Raw genomic sequence first — 22,982 nt, 5'->3', positions numbered from 1 at the left:
ATACACTGCTCCTCGGGAATAAGAGAAGACTGCTGAGAAATGGGACACTCAATCTTTTTTGGCCATTCAGTCCTTTGCCCCGCTGCTGAGACAGCAAACAAAAGACCCCGTTTAGCACAGTGATGACAGGGAGTTTCCACCCTACACACTCTCTGTGATGAGACCAACAACGGGTGTCAGGAATGGAGCAGGCCTGGGAGGGCTCTGCTTTATGGTGAGTGTCTCCTGAATTGGGGAACAAATAGTCTGAAGACCCCACCAGGGGCCTGAGATAGCATTATTTTTTTTTTACTGGTGGTGAACATGGGATTTGGGAGCAATTTTATTTCTCCCTCTTAAAACCTAATCACCTACCTGCATCCTTGCAATGACACTGAAATTCAGGGGGGAACAGCAGCATGCCCCACGTAATGCCCACAGGTCACAGGCTTTGAATAAGGATAAATTTCAAGCTTCTGTTATGTATAGATCCCTGCCCAGCTCCCCCCACATCCACTGCCAGGATTCCCCCAACACAGACGTGAGGTGGGACCTGTCACCTGTCCCCTGTGAGGTGACACAGCCACAGGGGACACCGGAATCCATTAGCCTGGACACTTACTGATAGTAAGGCTGTCATTGAGCTTGAAGCTGCAGAGCACCTGGTCGATATTTCTTGCATGATAAAAGCCGTTGCCTCTTACCACAACTTGAAAGGATTCTGTAAATGAAAACAGGAAAGTTGTGAAAAACAGCTCAAATACAGCATTTCTTTCCAGAATGATCTGAAGTACAACATGACAATGGCTGTCGTCTGCACCAAAACAGTCACACTGATGCTCAATATTCAGCAGCAATGGCCAAGAGTGCCATAGTGGCATTGGTGCTTCACAGAGCAACACTCATCTCTAGGCGCACCAAAACAGTCACACTGATGCTCAATATTCAGCAGCAATGGCCAAGAGTGCCAGAGTGTTCACAGAGCAACACTCATCTCTAGGGTCTTCCAACACACACCCAGTTGACCCTCAATACTGTGATCCTGACAAGGGTGATGTCATCTTATGGTTCCTCCATGGCTTTTGGGCCAGACACCTTCCCTAGCCATAAGCACCAGTCCTGCCTCCTTTCTCCACAATGAGACAGTCCCCTAGTGAGGCGATATTGTCCTATGTCGATAGGTTGAGGGGAGCCATACTTTATTTTTAGTGATATGAGATCTGGCTTCTGATAACATTTCATGTGATGTATTGCCATGTTATTTGTGTGCTTTGGAGGAAGGAGTTGTTATTGGATAATGCTACACGAGCCCCAAAAGGTGGCCGAAATACATATTCAGCTGAGTTTGCCAGCTCTTCACTATCAAGTTACTGCAAGGCAAGCTAGCATGAGGATGTGGAGCACTTTAACTTTTCCGTACAAACAGTATATTCTTGCCAAAAACACATTCTCACTACATTGAGGTCTAACCCAACTCCCGGTGAATAGGACAAGGGCATGCAGAAGTTATGATCAAACACTCAAAACCCACGCTCTGGTTTTCCTCCTGTGAACTTTCCCTTGGAGCAATGCTCTGAACTGACACGGGCAGCAAGAAACACGGGAATCAGAGAAGATATTTTGGGAGGGGGAAAAAGAAAATATCTACTGGAGTGCATATTAAAGTGAAACACATGCTTTGGCACTTTTGTGGAAGAAAGATGATCAAATTTGAGACCTCACTGAGCACGTCAAGAGCCAAACACATAAAATCATCAACAGAATTTGTCCTCCTTTTTAAAGGGAAGGATTATACCTTCTGGTTCCCATTGGAGGTGAAGGGCACTTCTTTAAACAAACAAAAATGGACTGAAATCCATTCAGCTGCTTCTTTCTCCAGTAACAATTTGGAGTTACTCTAAGTCTGAGTCATGCCTTGAGCCATTCCACATCTAACCCAGCTGATACACTGGGAGTTATTCTTGATGAGGATCCCTTTCCTTTGCCAGCAGAGCAGAGACTCATGGCCAGCCCCGAGGGCAACTGGCCCTCTGCCCACCCTCTTGAACTACCTGCCCAGGACCATGCAATACCCCAGACTTGCCCACTCCACAGCAACTGGAACAGCCAGCTAAGATGATCATTTCTTTTTTTTTTCCCTCTTAATTTTTTATTATAAAAGTAGCTTGTTGAAATAAAATTGCAATTGCATTACTTTCCCCCCATCCTGAATTAATGGTCATAGAATCATAGAATCATTGAGGTTGGAAGAGACCCTTGGGATCATCGAGTCCAACCATCTACCCTGGTCTTAAAAGGCAGAATTGATAGCTATTTCAGTGGCTTTAAGAAGATGCAGCAAGTAAGAGACCTTAAACACAAAACATCGAAGGTAAAAGCTACATGTAGAAGTTTAGTCTTGTCAAGACAGTTTACCTCTCCTGCCCTTCTCTTCACCATCACTGCCACCCTGCACAGTCAGTCGTGAACGACTGCCTGGGTAGCAACCTGTCCACCAACACAAGCTGACACTGTAGTTTCAATACCAGACTTGCACGGAAATGTAAACAGCTGGTACGGGGGTTGGTTGTTGCTGTTGAGAAGCCTGCCCCTTCGGATGCTCCGGAGCATTAACATGTTTGGGATGATGGTCTGTTGAAATGGCTAATTCCATTTAATTTTGCGCCCTGGCTCTGGCTGCGTCCTTTTCTTCCTGAGTTACTGTCAGATGGTAGCTTGTAGCTTTTGACAAGACAGCGAAGGGAAAAAGGTCAGCGCTGAAATAACCGGGCGGCGCTGGCAGCGAGATGGTAGGTTGGAGCTGGTGTGCGCTGGCTGCGCTGTCGGCTTCGCTTCCGTGCCTCTGATGAGAAGCTGACGGCTTGCATCCACACCTGGGAGTTGATGTGGCCAGTAGGATGCCACAGCCAACAAAACCTTTCAATCACATCCGCGTACCGTGAGCGTAATCAAAGCAACGATGCTGTCAAACGGGATCCCAGGCACCTCCGATCCCGCACTGATAGCCTGTTTACAGGCTGCACGTCTGGGTCGCTTTAAATCAGAGGGAAGGAGGAAGGACCCAACTATATTGCTCCACATCGGGGAGGATGAATTGGCAGGGTCAAAAAGCATTAAGCATCAGATGGCTGTCACACCACGACCAGATCAATTTGTAACTGGACATGCCAGAAAGCTTCGTCACAGAGAGCCCCAACTGGAATTGTCACCACGTGGAAATCGTTTCATCAGCGTTTTACTAAACCTCTGGCAGGTCAAAAATGAGGCCAAGATTACCAGTAATGAAGCAGAGATCACCAGTAATGAAGCAGAGATCACCAGTAATCACCAGTAATTATGAGGTGCAAGAGCAGTCACCAGGAGTGGGTCAGTCTGCTCTGAGCCCTGATCACAACTGGCTTCCACTGAGCAACACAAAGCCCTCGCCATCTCATACCAGACGTGATAAAACACTGCACTCTTGCAAAAGGCCTACCATTTTTCCCATCGACATTTGGAAATGCAAATTTCAATTACATGTTGTTCTTTTTTAAATGAAATTCCTATCTTAGAAAAGAAGGTAAGGAATGGTGCATTTCTAGAACGCCTTATGCTCTAATATTCAGCCAGCTCTAAATGCAGGTATATATATTTTTTTTATATAGGATTCAATGACTATATATCTTACCTATACTTTATCAGTAAACTACAGTAGTAATTACCTAATTTTAAAATACATTAAAATTCTGAGATTACTTCACATTAAAGTCAAATCAAGTACGTTAAAAAAAAAGACATTACACATAGAGTAGAACTATATCAGACTGTCCAGCGAACTGGATTCAGGATCTGGATTCACACTACCACGAAGAGAGCTGTTCAATCCCAGGAGACTCCCCCTAGGAGCTGCACAAAGCTATAAAGATGAACCTCCAGCTGTGTTGAAGTAAGTGGGATAACAAGGGATAGATAATAAAGCCAAGCACAAGTGTAAATATTTGCAGCCTCACGCTGTAAAATCTCTTGCAGGAGCTCACTTGAGATAAGGCTTGCAGGACTAGACTCAAAAAAAAAAAAAGAAAAGCTATTTCAGGCCTGATTCTTGGTGCTAAAGATGATTGATTTAACCAGCCAGAACAGAATGCACCATTTGGAGCTGCAGTTTTGCCTTCCTCCTATTGTCAAGGTCCCTGCTGCTATTAAATAAAGCTTCAAGCATTCATGATCCAAGCCTTCATGCCCTGGTGATTCAGCCCCACACTTCACCGCGTGCCAGCGAGCGCTGCCATGGCTTTGTCAACGGGGACAGAAAGAACTTCAGAATTCAAGTGAAATAAGTGCCAGTATTTTGCTGAATCAGCAGTACACAGCAATACACAGAAACTGGTCCTGCCTGATTTATATTGGTCTGATTTGAAAAATGGTTTCAAATTCAACTCTCCAGTATTCTTAACACTGTTCCAAACGACAAGAATACTACTGAAATCCCTCCTATTGGAACACCCACAATCTCATGTAGCTGAATGTATTTTTTGGTGAGCAGAAAAGCTTGCAATAAGCTGGTGTACAAAATATTGCCTGATATAAAATAAGCAAGCAAAAAAAAAAAGGAAATAATTTATTACTGTGAAATAAAAAAAAAGCTTTGAAATGTCAAAGCTTTAAAATTGTTTTTTAATCAACTCCACAAAGAGATTTTTAAAAGCAAGATTTTATCACAAACATCTAGTCCACAATTATATATTTAGGAATAGTTCAAACATGCTAGGATATTTCATTTTAAATTGAAATACTCAGGGCAGGATCATATTGTGATCAACACGTGGAAATGAAGAGTGCACAATTTCTCTTCTCTGTGATATTTATTAGATTTTCCTTGAGTTTCCTATTTTTATCTGTTTTCAAGGTCAGCTTTCATGCATCATTGCTATTTTATTTTTATGTGCTCATTTTTACAGTGTATAAGGAAATGAACACAAGACAGTAAACATCAGACCTAAACAACCATGCTGTAAACTGTACCTTCCAGCAAACTTAGGGTGTCACTCTTACTCTGCTGCAATAGCCTCTTGAGTAGACAAAACCACAGCAAGTGAATTGCTAATGTAAACCAGAACAAATCCAAGTTAAATACAGTAGACATGAAAGGCATGAAATTATCAACAGCTCCCCTGGGGATTCTTCGCGTTTACCATATACACTAATGGCTCCTTCACTGCCAATAAGTAAAACATTAGTACTTTGGAAAACACATCAGGTACCTTGGCCTATGCAGTTAATTATATCTGGTTCAATAAGCCTGAAATTTCTGTGAATGTTTTGCAAAAATCTTGTTGGATCTGCTCACAAGTCCTAGCAGATCCCAGGAATGCAGAAATTTGCAGGACATGACATCAGGTACCTTGGCCTATGCAGTTAATTATATCTGGTTCAATAAACCTGAAATTTCTGTGAATGTTTTGCAAAAGTCTTGTTGGAGCCGCTCAGGAGTCCTAGCAGATCCCAGGAATGCAGTCTTTCCAGAAATTTGCAGGACATCACCTCCAGACCCTAAAGCACCTCTGGCAGCCTGGCTTTGCATCACTTTTGTCTCCTCCTCCTCTCAGATATTTTAAAAAGCAGTATCCCCCGTTCCCTGGGTGCTACCTCAGTCAACTCCCCAAGCTGTCATTCAGCCCCAGCAACTCCGTGTTTATTGGCACAATTTTTTTTCCCCAAGTGAGAAGGAGCAGGCAGGGCTTTAGCCACAGCCCGAGGGGATGCTCTAACACATCCACGGGCTGCAGCTCCCATCCCACATTAGGGAGCTACTGACATTTCATCAGTGTCACTCCTTTGCCTTCTCACATTGTCCTCCTGGAAACTCACCTCCTGCACAAACACTCGATGGTTCAGCCGCCAGGATCTCAATGCAAGACTTCTTGAGAATCTGAAAGATGTAGATAATGGCATTTTTGGCAATCGTTTTTATCTACGCTTTATTAATACAGGAAAGGGTGCCCTTTTCTGGGTTTCAGAATACCCGACTTACTGAATCAATGGTTCCTCTCAGGGCATAAAAGCCTCCCGTAACTGGAAAAACATGATCGATGCTGTCAGCAATTGTTGACAGCTGCAAAGAAAGACAATCATAAATCATGAGGAAAACAAAATTACAGTGAACAAAACTGGGCCTTTCATACTTGCTAAAAGACATCATACTGACACAAAATGATTTATGCCTCAAGTTATTAAATAAATGCCTTCGTCTGATGCTGTTACTTGTGCACTAGTAGAACAGAAAAACAAAAGAAGAAGAAAACAAGAAAAGTTACCTGAGTTTCATTGAAATCTTTCACTCCAACACAATAAACAATAGCTCCAAAGCTTCTGGCTCTGTTGGCCTACCAAAAAAAAATTGCCATTAAGTGCAAAGCCATGTAATCAGTGGAGCCAGCAATAACTGCCTACACGTCTGACATAGGCTGGTTTGGATAAACGTGAAGGTGACTTACTTCTTGTTCTGCATAATAAAACTGAACGTCTTGCAGTTCTCCATCCGTCAGAGCAATGATCACACTGGCGGTCCGAACTCCTGCACGGAGGAGAGTTAACAGATTGCACACGTGTGGCACAGGAGTCAGCAATGCAAAAAAAAAAAAGATGTCTGAAGTGAGGCATTCCTTTTTGCCGACAAATAAATGCTAAACCATAAGGCCAGACCCTCAGCCTCATTTGTACGGACTTTATTGGAGACACACTGAAGGTCAGATGCATAATAGCATGCAATAAGCCAAAACCTGTGCACCTTCACGTCACAAGCATCACTGAAGGAGGAGCTTCTGCTCTAGCAAGGTCCACACACATACTCCTCTCTTCTGAGTATAACACAGGACCCACTGAGATCACATCCAGACACTTCAGTCCTACTCTTCTTGAGCAAGATGAGCTACCAGTGAGGTTCACAGGAATTCTGAGCATTAAAACCATAAGATCAAGCCCATGGAAGAAAATCCACATCTTGTGATAAGACATTTCATATCTCACCTAAGCTTAAGTGAGAAGGTTGCACAGATTTTGGATAGCTACCTATGTACGGTGATATACAATACAATACAACCTCGAAAAAGGCAATGTGTTAACAACATAAAACCAAATTAATAAGCAAACTATGGATCAATCAACCATTCTGTTTCAATAGTGCTTAAGCAAAGCAACTAATACACATACATGTTACTTTCAGGCAAGTACTTGTTATTTTTTCAAAATAATCTCTTACAATTCCAAGTGTCTTTCCCCATACTGTCTGAAATTAAAGACTGATTAGTTCTGACAGGCTTCTTATGCCATACAGTCCTTCCCATGTCATGTCAGACACGGACATAACTCTTAAACAAATGACCTGCAAATGAGGGGGGGGAATAGCTTAGATTCCTGTAATCCTCTTTTTCTTTTTTTTTTTTTTTTAATTGCCCAGCATGCTAGAAAAAAGCTGAAAAATTGGAGATCTTATTTTGCATTCTTTTGAACACTTGTTTTTTCCCTGATATTTTAACTTATAAATCCAGATTTCATCTACTCCTAATCAACTTACAGAACAGTTTGCTAGTTCTTAGTTAGATGTTATAAAGGAGAAACATAGTTTTCAGCTGCTGGACTCCTCAGGACTCTTGATTTCACTGCCTGAGAAGCCAGGCAGAGTCACCACTGAAGACACTTACACTCACAGCCTGTTTCACTGAAAAGGCACTGACCCATTTCTCCAGCTTCCAAAGAGACCACCAGCCCACAAAGGAGAACAACCTCCCAGCTGGGTACAGACCAGGCAAGAAGTGTTCAGTTTAACTACTTGGGCCTTCTTTTGGCACGGACAAAAACCACAAATACATTTCCCTCTCAAATTTGAGTGAAATTTTACACTTTAGGAACTCAGAATCTGATCCCAAGTCATTCATACTGATTAAAAATCTCAGCTGATTGCATTCATGCTAATGAGAACAAGAATTTGGGTGCACAAGACAGACAGGGCTGAGGGTCTCAGAAGGGCCCACGGGCCCAAGAAAGTCTGGGTTTCCCTGTCCCCTGGGTGCAGGACAGGCATTTCTGGCTCTAATGCTCTGGTCTTTATTCTGCATTGGGTCAGATCTGTGATCATACTGGTCTTCTCTGGTCTTAATAAACCATGAATCACGCATTTAAAAGTAGGGCTGTAGTCAAAATGGAATGTAGAGATTGTGTAACACCACTTCCTCCTCCAACACTTCTTTTGGCGGGTTTACTGCAGGTCATATAAAGAACTATCATCCCTGTCTTTTTAATGCAGACATATATATAACATGAGGGATATACAACACGTACCTCCATGGGATTCCTGGTAAATCTGCTCGTTTGCCTGCAACGAAGTGTAGAACATTGTTAGCTCTTAAGCACATCGGAAGCATGCAAAGCAAGTTTTACGGGTATAAATCAAAGAAAGGGAGGTACTGTGATGTCTACCCTTTTAAATCCCTCATGCATGAATGTGTCTCCTCCAGGCACTTCATACTGAAGAATGTCGAGCCCTCGTCTTATGGCTTCCCTTTGGATTAAAAAAAAATAAAAAATAATGGAGACAATGTTATTAGAAGTTCTTTTTTCTCTTGTTGAGATATTCCTGTACCACAGGTAGATTATGCACCCTGTCAGTATATTGCAGAGAGAGCACACACATCAGCTAAAACACGGGTAAAAACAAGATTTCTCAAAACCCACAATTTTTCTGCCAAACACCTGTGGGAGCACAAAACTGGACAAATGATACAACGTTGGGGTTAACACGTTTTAAGGGTGTGATTCTGTCCCTGATCCCTCGCTCTGGTATACAGTCAGACAGGGTAAGACTGAATTAAAGCAAATGCCAGATATTAAGCTCTGACAAAGTGCAGATGGAATGAGAATTGAAAAGCTTATGACCCTGTCACAAAAAATGGGACAAATAAAAACTCTGTATTTAATCAATCATGAAGACAGTTGGGATTAGGACTTTTTCCATTATAAAGATAGAGGCCAAAAGATAAGAGACAAGAATTTTCCTATCCTGCACCAGGGACTGATCAACCTTCCTGGGGCACAGATTGCTCCCTGGTAAGAGGAAGGTAACTTTGATACTGGGACTCCTGTTGCGTAGCTTCTTACTCTACAAACCTTACTCTCTCCTGTTGCGTAGCTTCTTACTCTACAAACACCTGTTAAGCAAGAGGATTGCTCAGGGCAATTAATAATTTAATTGATCACCGATCACTAGAAGACCCTGATCCTTAGCAAAGTTTTCATTATGTTAATGCAACACAAATAAGGCACAAATATTCAACAGGCAAGAAGTAGGCAGTCCAAACATCAGCCCCAGGTGCTGTGGGACATCCTCTCTTTATAAAAAAGAAGAGAGTGAGCACCCCTCTAAGCTTAATTTTACAGCTGGGCATTTTAGGAAACAGGAGTCTATGTGGGATGAAGGTAAAACCAGGAGCTGGGATTGGGCATGTTGTTAGGGCAAAAAGCACATTTTTACCCGTTCAAAGTATAAAATGAACTGAAAAGAAAAATGGTGAATCATACAGAGAGCCGTTTAGGAAAGAGAACATTCAAATACCATGTTCAACATATTGTCCCAGGGTTCCTGTCTACTTTCCACCTTGCAAAGAGCAAATCCACTTGGGAGAAATAAGCAAGTTTGAGCTCTGTCACCAAGATACAAGACCGGAGCCCAAACCTGGTGGAGCCAGCAGAAACATAAGACCCCGGGCAGGATTTTTAGGTTTTGGATGATGCCCTGGAGTAGGAAATGGAGAGAACAGTGTTGTCCTTTGAAGACTGCTCCAGAGCCCCCTTTATTTATAGGGTGCACCATACTCCTGAGGCCCTCTTACACAGACAGAAGCAGTAGCAAAAGCAAGGGCCCTAAGCTGAAATGAAAAAAAAAATACTTCAAAACACCTCTCCATGACAGGGATTTCTGTGTGAGTCAAGTTAAATCCAAATGTATTGTGGGTTTTTGCTTTGTTTTTTTGAGGTGGTTTGGTTTTTTAAATTTTGTTTTGTTGCTGGTCTGGTGGTTCTGGGGTTTTTTTTTTTTTTTGTTTTTTTTTGTTTTGTTTTGTTGTTTTTTTTTAAAAAAAAAAAAAGAGGATTTGGTTGTGAAGGTGGCAACAAGAATTTTGCTCCAGCCTCAGGTTCTCTTTTTCTTAAGAAACTTGTGGCTTGGCTTTGCAAACCACCTCTGGCACGGGTGCTGTCTGGAGGTAGTCCAGGAGAGGGGTGCAAGAGCCTGGCGAGATAGTGCTCCAGCACCAGGTACAACCAGCTGCAGGTGTAAAGTTCGGGGCTTTGGGTCACTTTGGGAATTTCTCACAGTCTTTTGCTCATCAGCTCAGGGTCGGAGATCTCATACAGAAAAACTGCCCTGATTTGGGTAGTTGGGGATAGTGAGGATGTACTCAGGGAGGACCTGAGGACCAAGACAGACCTCCAAATTCTGGTTTTGGGGCCACTCGCTGCTTGAAAGGAGGGATGGAGGGTATTTCTGGATGAAAGCACTTGCCTGTTTTCTGTTAGCTTCATTATTGTAGTGCCTCGTGAAGAGAAAACGATGAAAGACATCCGCAACATTGGGCTGAAACAGAAGAACAAGACAGTTCTGTGTCACACACACACCCACTACTTCAACGGATTTTCATTTGCTTAGAAGCAGTGAATGAAAAAATAAATGATACATGGATATATATAAAATTAAAATATAATCTCAAAAAAACATTACCTAATGAACTTCTCAGCTAGGCTTTCCACAAAGGAGTAAATCTCAGTCCAATGATTTCTGACACTTCCAGACCTGCACACAAAACATAATCGATTACTCCAATCTCATTTCATGGCAAAATTCCTTGTTCCACTCTGATTTTTAAGCCTGGGCTATTCCAAAGGTGGTCAGGGACACAAATTACACAGAGATCTATGGAGATGAGGCAGCAAACCCTGTTGAGGCTCCTACAGCAGTTGTGTTGGAAGCCGTAACAGGAACCATCACAGCAAAACCCACTGAGTCAAATGGTTTACTTTGAAACAAGCTTTGTAACTCTTCCAGCTGCTTTTGTTCCGCTTATAACATAAAGTATTTATATTTTCTTCCAGTTTAATTAATTTTATGCAACTTCACAAAATCATCTGCCAGCAAATTATTTACTTTCTCAGAGCACAGCTCTGCCCTTGCAGCCTCACAGAAAGTCTTGACTGACCCTCTATTCTCCCAGAATGCGGGGGAGAACGTTTGCATCAATTACTGTTTGTTTCAACAGAGAAAGCTTTCGAAGTAATTCAGAAAGGAAAGGCAGTACTCATAGATAATTCGCTCAGCAAATATTCTGGACAGTCAGTCACAGAATCCCAGAATGCTATGGGGCTGGAAGGGACCTCTGGAGATCATCCAGTCCAACCCCCTGCCACAGCAGGGCCACCCAGAGCAGGTTGCACAGGAACGTGTCCAGGTGGGGTCTGAACATCTCCAGATCTACCATGCAGATCTACCCATACACTTTCAAGCCATTAAAAAGTCTACAAAGCATGAGAAGTCAATGGCTTTAAAGCCCTCCCTAAGACTGTGGTGTTTATGAAGGAATGTGAGTTTGCTTGGCAAGGAAAGCAAACGAGCCTTATCAGGTATTTTGGGCAGAACGATAAATAAAACAACAGCACATACAGAGGATCACAGGGGATTAGGTGCAGAACTAAAAAAATTCCTGAAGTTTAACTACTGTAAAGCAGTAGGTTTCCTCTAACTGCCATTCGACATTTTTCTGTGCAAATGTATCAAAAAAAAAGTGAGAAAATGATCCCATATTACAATTCTCTGATCTAGTACAGGCTTCCCAAGTGACCCTATGCCAGTCACTCCTGTCAGGTACGGAACAGCAGGATTTTTCTGAAAGTCCCATCTCTAAACATGATGAACTCAAAGAGATTTTCCTTGAATCTATGCATTTACTGCTCCCAATCTTTTTTTATTTTTTAATTCTTTCCCCTCTGGAGTTGGCACTTTCAGTTTCATTCTGAGCTTGCCATCCCACTTAAATCCAATTCCTGCAGTTTCCAGTGGAGTCACTTCCCTACATAGAATAGCCACAGTTTCGTACTTGGAAAAGAATGACCTATTTTGGAAGAGGTATCATATTTCTACTGCCAGCTGCAGAGCCACTGATGCAATCCAAAAAAGAAAGCAGCAACAAATTTTCTTTGTAACAGCAACAAACGATCATTTCCAACACCTTTTTAGGCCTGTCGGAGTTATTTCCCCTCCTTCCACTGCCTTTTTTTTTTAATTTACCACTCAGGCAAAGAATAGCTCGGCAAAACAGCCAAGATATCAAAAATCTGAGAAAGTCATAAGCTACTAATGGCGAAAAACCAGAAAGACTTTTAAAGTGAAAATGCACAGATAACCTTAAGACTACGCATTTCCATGTACTCTTGACTTTAATGAAACACCCCTTTTTGGAACAACTGGTGAGACTAAAAGTAACTAGAACTGGCTGTAATAAACCTATAGATGCCCACCTCTGGCAAGCCAAGGATGTCTCTGTCATGGGTGAGTCCCCACGGGACATATACCATGCTCTCCAAGTACCCGGATCAACATCACTGAGCTACAACCCCATTAAGCAGAGGTTCTTCAGCATGGAAGTGGGTCTCCTTCTTCCCTCAGAAGGGGACCCACACGTCACTTCTCAGCTAGGAAGTGTCAAAAGCCAGACAGAAATACTAGCAAGAAAATTTTACTGTTTCAAAATCTCAAATAAGGAGTACCAGTGAAATGGTCAGTGTCACCTCCCTCTGCAAACGATGCCCAAGTGCCACCAACACCAGTCGTGCCAAACCCTTCAAGAACACCAGTGGGGGTGTCCTGACTTAGAAAAGAACCTGATTTCCCACCCTTCCCCCCAAACTCACCTCTAAATATTCCTGTTTGCAAAGTCTTGTTATTTGCTGTTTCATATATATATATATATATTCTGGAGGCTACTGGGGTTCGTCCTGATGTAGTTTCATCTGTTGCCCCAGAGGCCTGACCCCACGTCACCAGCAACAGCAGTTTTCATGGCAAATTTGCAACATTTTTTGCAACAAAAATTTACAACAATGAAACGTTTGCTAAACTATACACTAAGTTGCCAAACGTTGTCAAATATTACTCCCAACACTGATAAACAACAGCTGCCCAGGACTATTGAAAATATTCGTGCCTTTCAGTGCTTTTGGGATCTTATCTTTTGAACTGCAGAATCAGTTTGCTGGTGGCATAAACTAAATTGCTGTATTTCATGGCTGGATCAGAATTGGAAGTTTTTGCCTTGGTTTCCCATGGCAAGTGGAATGCTCCAAGCACACTGTAACCTCCTTTCTGACCATGGCCAATGCTTGAAGGCCATACTTATTTTTAACTCCACAGTTACCAAGCCTGGAGAAAGCACAGGGTCTTTCAGTGATGCTCTACATCACAGGTTATTCTTGGACATCCACACAGAAAGATTTTTACAGTGGTTTTGGTTTTTTTGTTGTTTCCCTTAGAACCTTACAGTAATTAAACAAAGTCCTGTTACTCAGTGTACCTCTGCTAAGAGGAGCCTTGAACAAAGCCATGCCATGTTGTCTCAAAGTGCCATCAGTAAATAACCACAAGCAAATTGTGGCCTGTTTGGCCACCAAACGACACACTCCTGTAAGATCTCAGAGGAACTGTGAGGACTTCTGAACAATGAGGAAAGAGTAATGAGGCATGGAAGAGATTGGTGCCATGCAGAAGAAGCACCGGGTGTGAGGCCCACACTCATCCACCCTCACCAGTAACTGGGGCACGCCATGAAGGAGCAATGCTGCCAGGGAGGAGGTTTGTCCCAGTGGATGCACCAAGCCAGCACTGTGGCTGTCTGCTGAGAAAGACTATGTTACAGCCAGACCCATCTTGGTGGTGCACGCCTTGGAGATGGTCACCAGCTGCCTGGTTCAGCTCCTCACATCAAACAAAATGGCCGCTGCCCAGCCGAGCCCTGGGCTGCCTCCCTGCCCTCTCCCTGCTGAGGCGGCCCAGCGAGCCCGGCTTTCTCTGTGAAATACCAAGCCCCACAGGCCAAAGGCCTCCATGAACAGAGAAACAGAGACCCACCGCTCACAAGCGGTTTGTTTGCCTGTCAGAGCCCAGCGGAGCAGTGGGGTTTCAGCCCTCAGAGGCTATAGGACTCTCATGGCAAAGGCAAACGCAAAGCAATAAACAGCTGGGGTGGGCAGCCCGAGTGCCACAGAAAGTATTTCAGGGCCTGTTTCTGCTGCTGGTTCCGCTGGGGTGAAACAGCAGAATTTCCCCCAGGTTCATACCCACACAATTGGGGCCAGAATTAGGCCCGAGTGACGTGAAAAAAACCCACAGGAGCTATTTGCCGCCAGCGCGCTCCCCGAGCTCTGCTCCCGTTACACATGAGACAAAGAGGAGAGTCAGCAAACCACAACATAGGAAAGAATGTGCTCCCAGCCTCATCGGGACGCGGCTCAGAGGAGCAGCTGCTGCTGCTGTTTTCCCCGAATTTCACATTGCTACCGCTTGATGGGAGGGGAAAGAAGAGGAGGTCGGCGAGTATTTCTGGGGCTGGAAGGAAGCGATGGGACGGCAAGGCCTGATCCTGCTCCCGCTTGCTTACTGCAGAGCTCCATGCCTGGATAAAAATGGTGAGCAATACCTCAAGCTGAGGTATTTCACTGCTGTTTGTGAAGACAAGAAAGCACAAGATGGGCTGGAAGCCTCCTCTTCTTTCCCCTCAGGCTCCCGGAGGAGGTGGAAGCTGGAGCCCAGAGAAACCAAGAGGCACAACCCTGGCATACAAGGTACCACGCTCAGCCCGGTTCCTTCAGCAGATAAAAACCAGGAGGATCATCTCTCAGGTGCCATTCCTAGGCCATTCGTGACTCCCAGTCACAGCTAAACTCGCCTCAGGAGCCAGCACAGACCAACCGAGGGCCATACACATCAGACCCGCAGCTTCACAGTGAAAGCTAAAACCCCAGCACTACCCAAACAGCAAACATTTTTATTACCACACGTACATACAGAAGGCAGCAGGACCCAAAGCCTTTCCTTCCTGCTAAAAGTGCAAAAGTGAAACCCCTCGAAGATGGAGAGCTGCCCCTCGTCCCATTCCGCCCCTCCATCCCTTGCACATTTGACTCTATTACAGATTAGCTGAAAGCAGCAATTCCAGAGATCCTGTAGCAAAATACAGACCCATTTATTATTGACGCTGGGTTCAGTTTGAGCACTGTGTCAGGGGAGTACAACACCCATTGAGTTTTCAGGTCGCTGTAAGTCTCTGTCCCCTCCAGCTACTGGTGGCCCTGTATATGGTCCATTGCTCAGAAGACGTGGCACTTTGTTGTCGTTATTTGGAGAGCCCTTTGTGGCCACAACCACACTGTAGACAACAGAATTCTTGCACATGGCTAATAACTGCTCTGCAATAAAAGCAGACCCTGGGGCATCTATTTTGTTGTGGTTTCAGACACGCACGCGCGTGTTCATCCACCCCTCCGCTGCCTTCGGAGCCAGCAAGGCATTCAAAGTGACAGGGATCCTCCCCTCCCAAACAATGCTTCTTGCAAGCATGGAAGGGACCTCGACTGGATGATTCATCCAAGCAAGGAAGGACTAGTTTATATTATCTGCTCCAGAGGCAATTAGAAACACTGGCGGAGACAGCCATTCAGAGACAGTCCTTGCTTCAGAGTACTCGTAACATTAATGGACAAGACAAGGGCTGGAATGTGGAGGGGAAGATGCAGAGAAGTGAATGGAAAATGAATTTTAGTCCTAGGCTGGCACACCGAACACAGGACCCAAAATACTTGAATCCAAAAGGTTTCATGACCAAACCCATGAATTTTATAAATAGCTTTTCTCATACAAAACTACTAACAAAGTCTGCAGCTTTGTCTATAGACTTCTATAAGTCATGCCTCAAAACATTGCCCTTTGCTCCTACAGTAATACATCTAATCCACAAGTCCTCCCCACCTGGCACTGTAGCTCTTGCTATAGCTTTTGCCAATAAAATGAGCGCAAAGTGAAATTCAAAAGCTGTGATCAGGCTGCATCCAACTACTTCAGATCTCCCTGTAAAGCTCTAGAGCTGCTCTGAGCAGCATCAGGGCTAGAAGACCCACTCTCAGCATCCTGGTCCTCTTCAGCACAACACGGGGAGCAAAGCGGGACAGTCCATCCCAGTTACACTTAACAAGGCAAAAATGATAGCCAGGAGCAGAAAGATACAACTCTTGGGCTGTGAATAACTCACAGAAGTCAATTCATCTTCCCTGCCTTTGAGATGAAAAGGTTCAGTGACACCACACCTCATACAAACCCACAATTCACACCAGCCTTTGGCCTGCAAGCTCAGACAAGAGTAATGAAATTCTCAATCACTGAGCGCACACAAACAAAAATCCTAGGTCACTGGGAATCTTACGGTTTACTTCCTTGGCTCAAGCCCCAAATAAATCAGATTTAGTTACATGCATAAGTAGACTGCAAATGACAAGCTGCCATGGCTTTTTCTTCCCGTTAACTGTACACATTTTACGTCAAATAACCACTACCCATTAGCTTTGCCTTGTGTTTTATAAATATTTTTTTTTCTTGGGGCAGAAGGGAAGAGAATTGGTTTTCCCGAGTATTTTTCTCCTGCCAAAAGGCAAATCTGGCAGAATAATATCAGACAAAACGCAAACAAATAAAACCTGGTTCCAATAACATAGGTATGTCTGAAGCTGAAAAAAAAATCACTTCAGAACATTCCAAGCAATTATACCTGGTTGTAAGAAAAATCACAGCCCTGGCTGCGACATAACCACAACAAAGAAAGATGCAAAAGGCAAAATAGCAACAGATTATGTCTTGAAAGCAGTAAGGAATATTGCTTACAGGCAGCTGGGGAGTATGAGAGGTGTCATGCAGATGATGTGGTTACATTATAAAGGGGAAAGAGGGGGGAAGAAAGATAGTCAGACAGGAGGAAGACAGATAGACACAACCATTTTTAAATACACATGCATTTAAGCCAACGCCACCTGAGGAACAAAGCTGATGTTTTTGTTCAGACAGCAGCTCCTCTCAATCTCAGCAGAGAACTGACCTGCACCAGGTCCTACAACTGACCACGACCTCAGGTCTGGCTGCAGTAGGCAGATATTCTTGCCTACAGAAAGAGGAGTTCAGCAGTGATTTGTCAGTTAATACGAGATGTTTTTTCAAATGCAATTAAGTTAGGTGACAGAACATGTGTGTTCAGGCACCTATCTCTGCCAGCGGTCTGAGTTCCAACCACAACAATGTCGTTAGCCACTTCTCTTCCCCTCTTCAGTGCACAGAACAACATGGGACCCAGATAAGCAGTTTCTCCCTCTGTGTTAAGCTCCCACTGCTCCAGCTCCATCCTAACACTCTCGGGTTGGGACTACGTGGGCGCAGGAAGAGAGGCAGAGGGCTACAGTGAGAGCCCAAGGCCAAAAATACTTGTAACTCACAAGTGCTAAATGCATTCAAGTCATTGGCGAGGAAATCATCAGGGAGGAAAAGAAAGGGGGGGCGCAAAATATGTTTACCAAACTCTCTTCTTTGTTTGCTTTAGATCCAGCGTATCATGAAAAAACAACATATGTAGAGATCAGAATAGCAGCTCCTGAAATGCCTTTTGTTCTGGGGGCTTTTTGGCTTCCCTGAAGTGAATCAGGAAATATTAATCTGTTTCCCTCCCAACACCTCCCACACAACTGGCTTTTCATGGGAAGTTGGGGAGGTGGACACAGACTCAAAACCAGGAAGGAGATGGGATGGGGTAGCTGATTTCCCACCTGATGAGGTTGTGGTCTTCCCTGCCCGCTCCCCACCAGTGACATTCACCTCTGGAGCAAGGCTTTAGCGAGTTCAAAAAGAGAGGCAGCTGGAAAAGGGATTACAAGCGAGAGGCTGGCCGCATCGCACTGATGTCTTTACCAAAGCTACTGTTGACAGGGATGCTCTTGGGACCACAGGAGACGAAGCAAAACCAATGTGAAAGGCAGTATTTTTGTGGGGCCAAGAGACAGGAATACCATGAAGAGGGTTCAAGGGGAAGATGAGGAGCAGTGAAAAGGTAGTTAGGACAGCCTCCTCCCCCCCAAAAGAAAAAAAAGAGTTATAATCACTGCTCTAAAAGAAAAATCAACCAGGGGCCTTACTTGAGACATTTGTGCTGCCATGGTCTGTGCTGAGGAAAAAGAAAACATTTTCCCATGGCTGTGCATCTCATTTTCCCTCAAAATCCAAACAATTTCTTAGCAAACATCCCAGCAGGAAAAATGAGAAAATACTTTCGACTTTCCCATCCTGTCTTACAGTCAAAAGATAATCAAAGACATTTCTTCATATTGCATAAATATAAAATACAGTTCTGCAGCTCAGATCCATCATGTCAAGCATTGCCAGCAGCAGGTATTTATGGCAGTCATAACTCCTTACTTTAAAAGGGTTTATATTTGTTCCACTAATAAACAATCATAATGATGCTATCAGGCACTGTTATAATTAGAAGACACTAGAGGTCAGTCATCCTTTCCGCTCTGCAAGTGCATTTCAATATGATTACAAACAGCAGCTGGATGTTAGCAGGGAGACAAGGATGAAAGGCAGCTATTTACATACTCAAGCACAAGGATGTCACCACAAGGCCTGACAGTCCTTCGGTCAAATTCCTAAGAGGATCCATCAGATTCCAAGGAGGACCCATCCTTGGCAGTTTGGGATGGGACTGACACAAGTCCTTCATGCACCTGGGCAACCGAAGCAGATGAAGCAATCAAAGCAGGTGAGAGCTACTCACGCTGGGCTTAAGAGCTGTGTTTGTTTAAAGGTAAACATGAGATCTTTGATATCACAGGCTCCTTGACCGTATCGGGGAGATGGCTACCCAGCTGCACTGCTCACTGCCTCACCTCGGGCAGAGGGAGCGACTTAGGTGCCAACAGGAAAAATTCTGCTGCTTCAGTGTGATACTCCCAAGTCTCCCATGACACCTCCAAATAAACTCAAGCCTGCACAGACTCGTAGAAGTACGACATACAGAGTCTGGGCAGCCACCCCCGCAGCCAGCACACGTCCAGTTCTCCTGCCTTCAAGGGATTTGCTCATCTAAGCATCCCCAGGACAAGGCAGTCCTGATGCGGCTCTGGCAGGGTCAATCCTAAGGAGGAGGGTGGCAGGTCTCCCTCCCACACACGCTGCCTTTCCCTTTCTGCTTCTTGGGCATCCCAAGGCTTAGTTCCACCACCCTGATCTTGTCCGTCCCATGGAGTTAACCTAAAGGGCTGCAGTCAGCTTCAGACGGAGAAAAACTGTAAGAAATCAGCGAGTTTCTTTTTCTAATTGGCAGCATATATATTATAACAATAACTTCACCAGCAGATGATCTTTTCCATCTGATGGTTGTTGCCTGCAGGATTAAATCCCCGCAGACTTTGCTTGGCAGGACTGAAAAGGAAAAAAATCATGCTCCAATAAAGTCATTGCAGTAACACACGATGCTTAGATGCCTAAGGAGGAAGGCTCGTTGTCTTCCTCCCATTTGCCTCCTACTGATGTGAGATCACATCTTTCCATGGGGAAGCACAGCAAAGCAGATTTAAAGTCATTTTGGTTCAACCCAGGCTGACTTTGGAGACAGGGCCTGTCATCCAGCTGAAGAGCAGGATTAAAGGCAGGAGTTTGCACGGAGCCAACGCTCCAATCCCATCGTTAGCCAGCTAATTAAGCCTGAACACATCTAACTCCAGACTGGCAAGGCACCAACGAAGGGAGGCAATCCCCTGGCCGTGTGGGGATACTCTGTGGTGCATAGGGCTGGGTTTTTCTGGGGATTCTCTGATGAGAAATTAGAGCCAGGATTCTTCCCAGATATTCGACAGCATGGATACAATTCTAAGAAAAAAAAAATGTGTTCACTGTATTTTCACTTTTACCAGCTGCTCTGATTGGCTTCCTGCCTTCTCCCTGCCAGGAATACCCTGACTCTTCTCAACACTCATGGATTATCTAGTTCCTTTGGGTGAACTCTCTCAAGATCCAGAGTTTACTCTTGCAGCCGATCCTCCCTGCCTCCATGAAGCTCCTCGGGCTGTGCCAGATGTCACAGAGCACAGCTGGGACTGAGTACACCCTCGGCCAGCGCGGGACCCACGGCTCCTAAAATTCGGCACGTACGGATTGAAATGCAACCTCATCGAGGCCAGAAGCAGCTTGGCCACCATGTTGCCACAGACCCGGTGGTAGGAGCAGAGACGGACTCTAAAACCACTCAGGGGCCTGAGTAACTCTTATGACAGCTTTTGACCAAAGAGGAACTCTTTGTTATAACTCTCGGAGGATATAAAGGCTCAGTTTGCAACCGAAGCCAAAGAGGATTTTCCCAGTGAAACCAAAGTCCATGAGTTTTACTTTAACCGTGATCAGGTCCGGTCTCCAGTGGACCAGGGAGCACTTGAGTTGAGATACAAGACCTGTAGCCTCTAGAAAGAAAAGAGATGATTTCATGCCCACAATACCAAAGAGGAACTCGCTTACACAACCAGCTTCCTATTGCTTGACGCATCGGTGGCTCTGAGCAAATCACTCTCTTCTCTGCCTTGGTTTCCCCAAACACAACCCTGGTGCTAACAGCCATTATCCCAGCAAAGAGGTTTTTGATTTACAGATGAGAAGGGGCATAGGAGGTGGTTGCTGGGTACTCAGTGCCTCTGTGAACAAGGAAATCACGCTGCAGAAGGCAGATACCACGTCACAGAACCTGGACTGTAATTAACACTTACTGTTACAAGGAATTCAACATGGGAAGGGAGCATAATTAAAGTAACAGTGAAAACCTGGTGAGAATGAATGCAAGAACTAACACCCACCCCTCACAGTGCTCTTCCTAAACACAAAGTAACAGGAATAAGTTCTTCGTGGAAAAAAAAAAACAACAACCAAAACAATGACCACATGGTGTGTTAGTGCATCTTTCAGAAAGGCAAAATGCCTTTGGTCTTTGGGTCCTTTTGCTCTAAAAAACAGAATCTCTACTTAATGATACTTTTTTTCCCCTTCATCTTGACCAGGGGAATAGAATCCACTGGCCCCTGAGGGATGGTGGCTCCTTGCCTCAGGCAGGAGGCTGAGGGACTGAGCAGCTCTCCCAGCTGGGACACAGCACAGACTTTGTACCTGCCTTGTGGGTAAGACTCACGAGAAGTCTTCAGTCTTCCATAACACCACCTCACCTACATCACCCAGGATGTCCTACACAACAGAACCATCCCACCCAGAGCATGTGGGGGATGAACAATTGACTCCTCGAGTTTAACCCTTGGCTGTCAAGCTGGAGCTGTGCACCAAGAGAAACAGGGATTTGTGCCTCCTGAAAAACACCTGTGGGTGCACCATTTTACCACACGCTTTGCCAGTGCTTGCTCTAACATGCCTACAAGCATCAGCTCAGCCATACCCTCCGGCCAGACCTAAATTGGGCTGACGTAGCACTAAAGAAAAGTATTCGCCAACCTGTTTCCATAGACGTAGCTCAAACACAGGTTTAGACAACCCCAAAGCAGTCGAGCAGAAACAAGTTTTACAAAACCTTGTTGTGAGCCTGTAAAAAAAAAGCCACCTCTGCATACAAACGGTCTGAACTTCAAGTAGGTCCTCACAGCCCTGGTGCTGCTAAATCCCCCGGGTGACATCCCGAATCCTGGCACCAAACTCCAGGAGCGCTGGGGGCATGGACTGACATCAACCCCCCCCAAAATCCAACACACCACACGCCACACGCTTTGCCAGTGCTTGCTCTAACACGCCTGCGAGCGTCAGCTCAGCCATACCCTCCGGCCAGACCTAAATTGGGCTGACGTAGCACTAAAGAAAAGTATTCGCCAACCTGTTTCCATAGACGTAGCTCAAACACAGGTTTAGACAACCCCAAAGCAGTCGAGCAGAAACAAGTTTTACAAAACCTTGTTGTGAGCCTGTAAAAAAAAAGCCACCTCTGCATACAAACGGTCTGAACTTCAAGTAGGTCCTCACAGCCCTGGTGCTGCTAAATCCCCCGGGTGACATCCCGAGTCCTGACACCAAACTCCAGGAGCGCTGGGGGCATGGACTGACATCAACCCCCCCCAAAATCCAACACACCACACGCTGCAGCCCCGAGGTGACCCCCTCTCCCGGGCTGGTGTGTGCCACTAACCCCGGATACCGTTCCGCCTGGGGAACCTGCAAATTTGGAGGGGGGGAAGCAAAAATAAGGACCCTGCCACGCTGCAGCCCCGAGGTGACCCCCTCTCCCACTAACCCCGGATAACACCCGGGGCTCCCCTCAATGCTCCGCCTGGGGAACCTGCAAATTTTTGGGGGGAAACAAAAATAAGGACCCTGCCCCAGACATCCCGTTTGGCACCGGGGGGAAGGCACCCGGAGAGACGGGGGGGAAACAAGGTCCCTGCTGCTGCCAGGAGGCACTGAAGGGTGAATAAAGGTTTTTAAATGCGGCTGTCACTTACTTATCCAGGACGAAGTAGAGATCAAAGGCACCGTGACAGGAGCGCTGCTCTTCTTGCTCATCCTCCTCCTCCTCGGGCCGGGCGCAGGAGGTGAAGCTCCCCACGGCCAGCAAGAAGCAGCACAAAAACGCTGCCTTCTCCACGCTGCTCCTGCAACTCGCCATCTTTTCCCTTCCTTAATTCTCCCTCCTCCTCCTCCTCCTCCTCCCCCCGTCCCTCTCCCTCTCTCTCTTACGGGCTCTTCGGAACCAGCGAGAGAAAAAACCATAAAAAATACAAGATGGGGAGGGGGGGAAAGAATAAAAATCGCTAAGTTGAGGATCAAATCAGCTCAGGGCACCCCCCCCCGCCGGGTCCCGCCGTGCTGGCCGCGGGCTGGGGGCTGAGCCCGGCCGGAGGGTCCCCGCAGCCCC

At 45.2% G+C, this 22,982-nt stretch overlaps 1 protein-coding gene across 1 annotated transcript in view; it reads right to left on the bottom strand.

Moving 5' to 3' along the window:
- ANTXRL (anthrax toxin receptor-like) overlaps positions 1-22,982 on the bottom strand; it is a 56,164-nt gene extending 33,182 nt beyond the window's left edge. The window contains exons 1-10 of the mRNA XM_014958088.1: positions 22,570-22,982; positions 10,730-10,801; positions 10,514-10,585; positions 8,434-8,515; positions 8,296-8,329; positions 6,453-6,532; positions 6,273-6,341; positions 5,990-6,070; positions 5,827-5,887; positions 602-700 (exon numbers count right to left, since the gene is read on the bottom strand). Coding sequence (XP_014813574.1) covers positions 602-700; positions 5,827-5,887; positions 5,990-6,070; positions 6,273-6,341; positions 6,453-6,532; positions 8,296-8,329; positions 8,434-8,515; positions 10,514-10,585; positions 10,730-10,801; positions 22,570-22,733 — 814 coding nt within the window. The 5' untranslated portion in view covers positions 22,734-22,982. The remainder of the gene's footprint in view (positions 1-601; positions 701-5,826; positions 5,888-5,989; positions 6,071-6,272; positions 6,342-6,452; positions 6,533-8,295; positions 8,330-8,433; positions 8,516-10,513; positions 10,586-10,729; positions 10,802-22,569) is intronic.

This window comes from Calidris pugnax, unplaced genomic scaffold (genome assembly GCF_001431845.1).
Source record: "Calidris pugnax isolate Ruff unplaced genomic scaffold, ASM143184v1 scaffold352, whole genome shotgun sequence".
Lineage (NCBI taxonomy): Eukaryota > Metazoa > Chordata > Aves > Charadriiformes > Scolopacidae > Calidris > Calidris pugnax.
The sequence above is the reverse complement of the archived record's forward strand: the minus strand, read 5'-3'. Positions and strand labels throughout refer to the sequence as shown.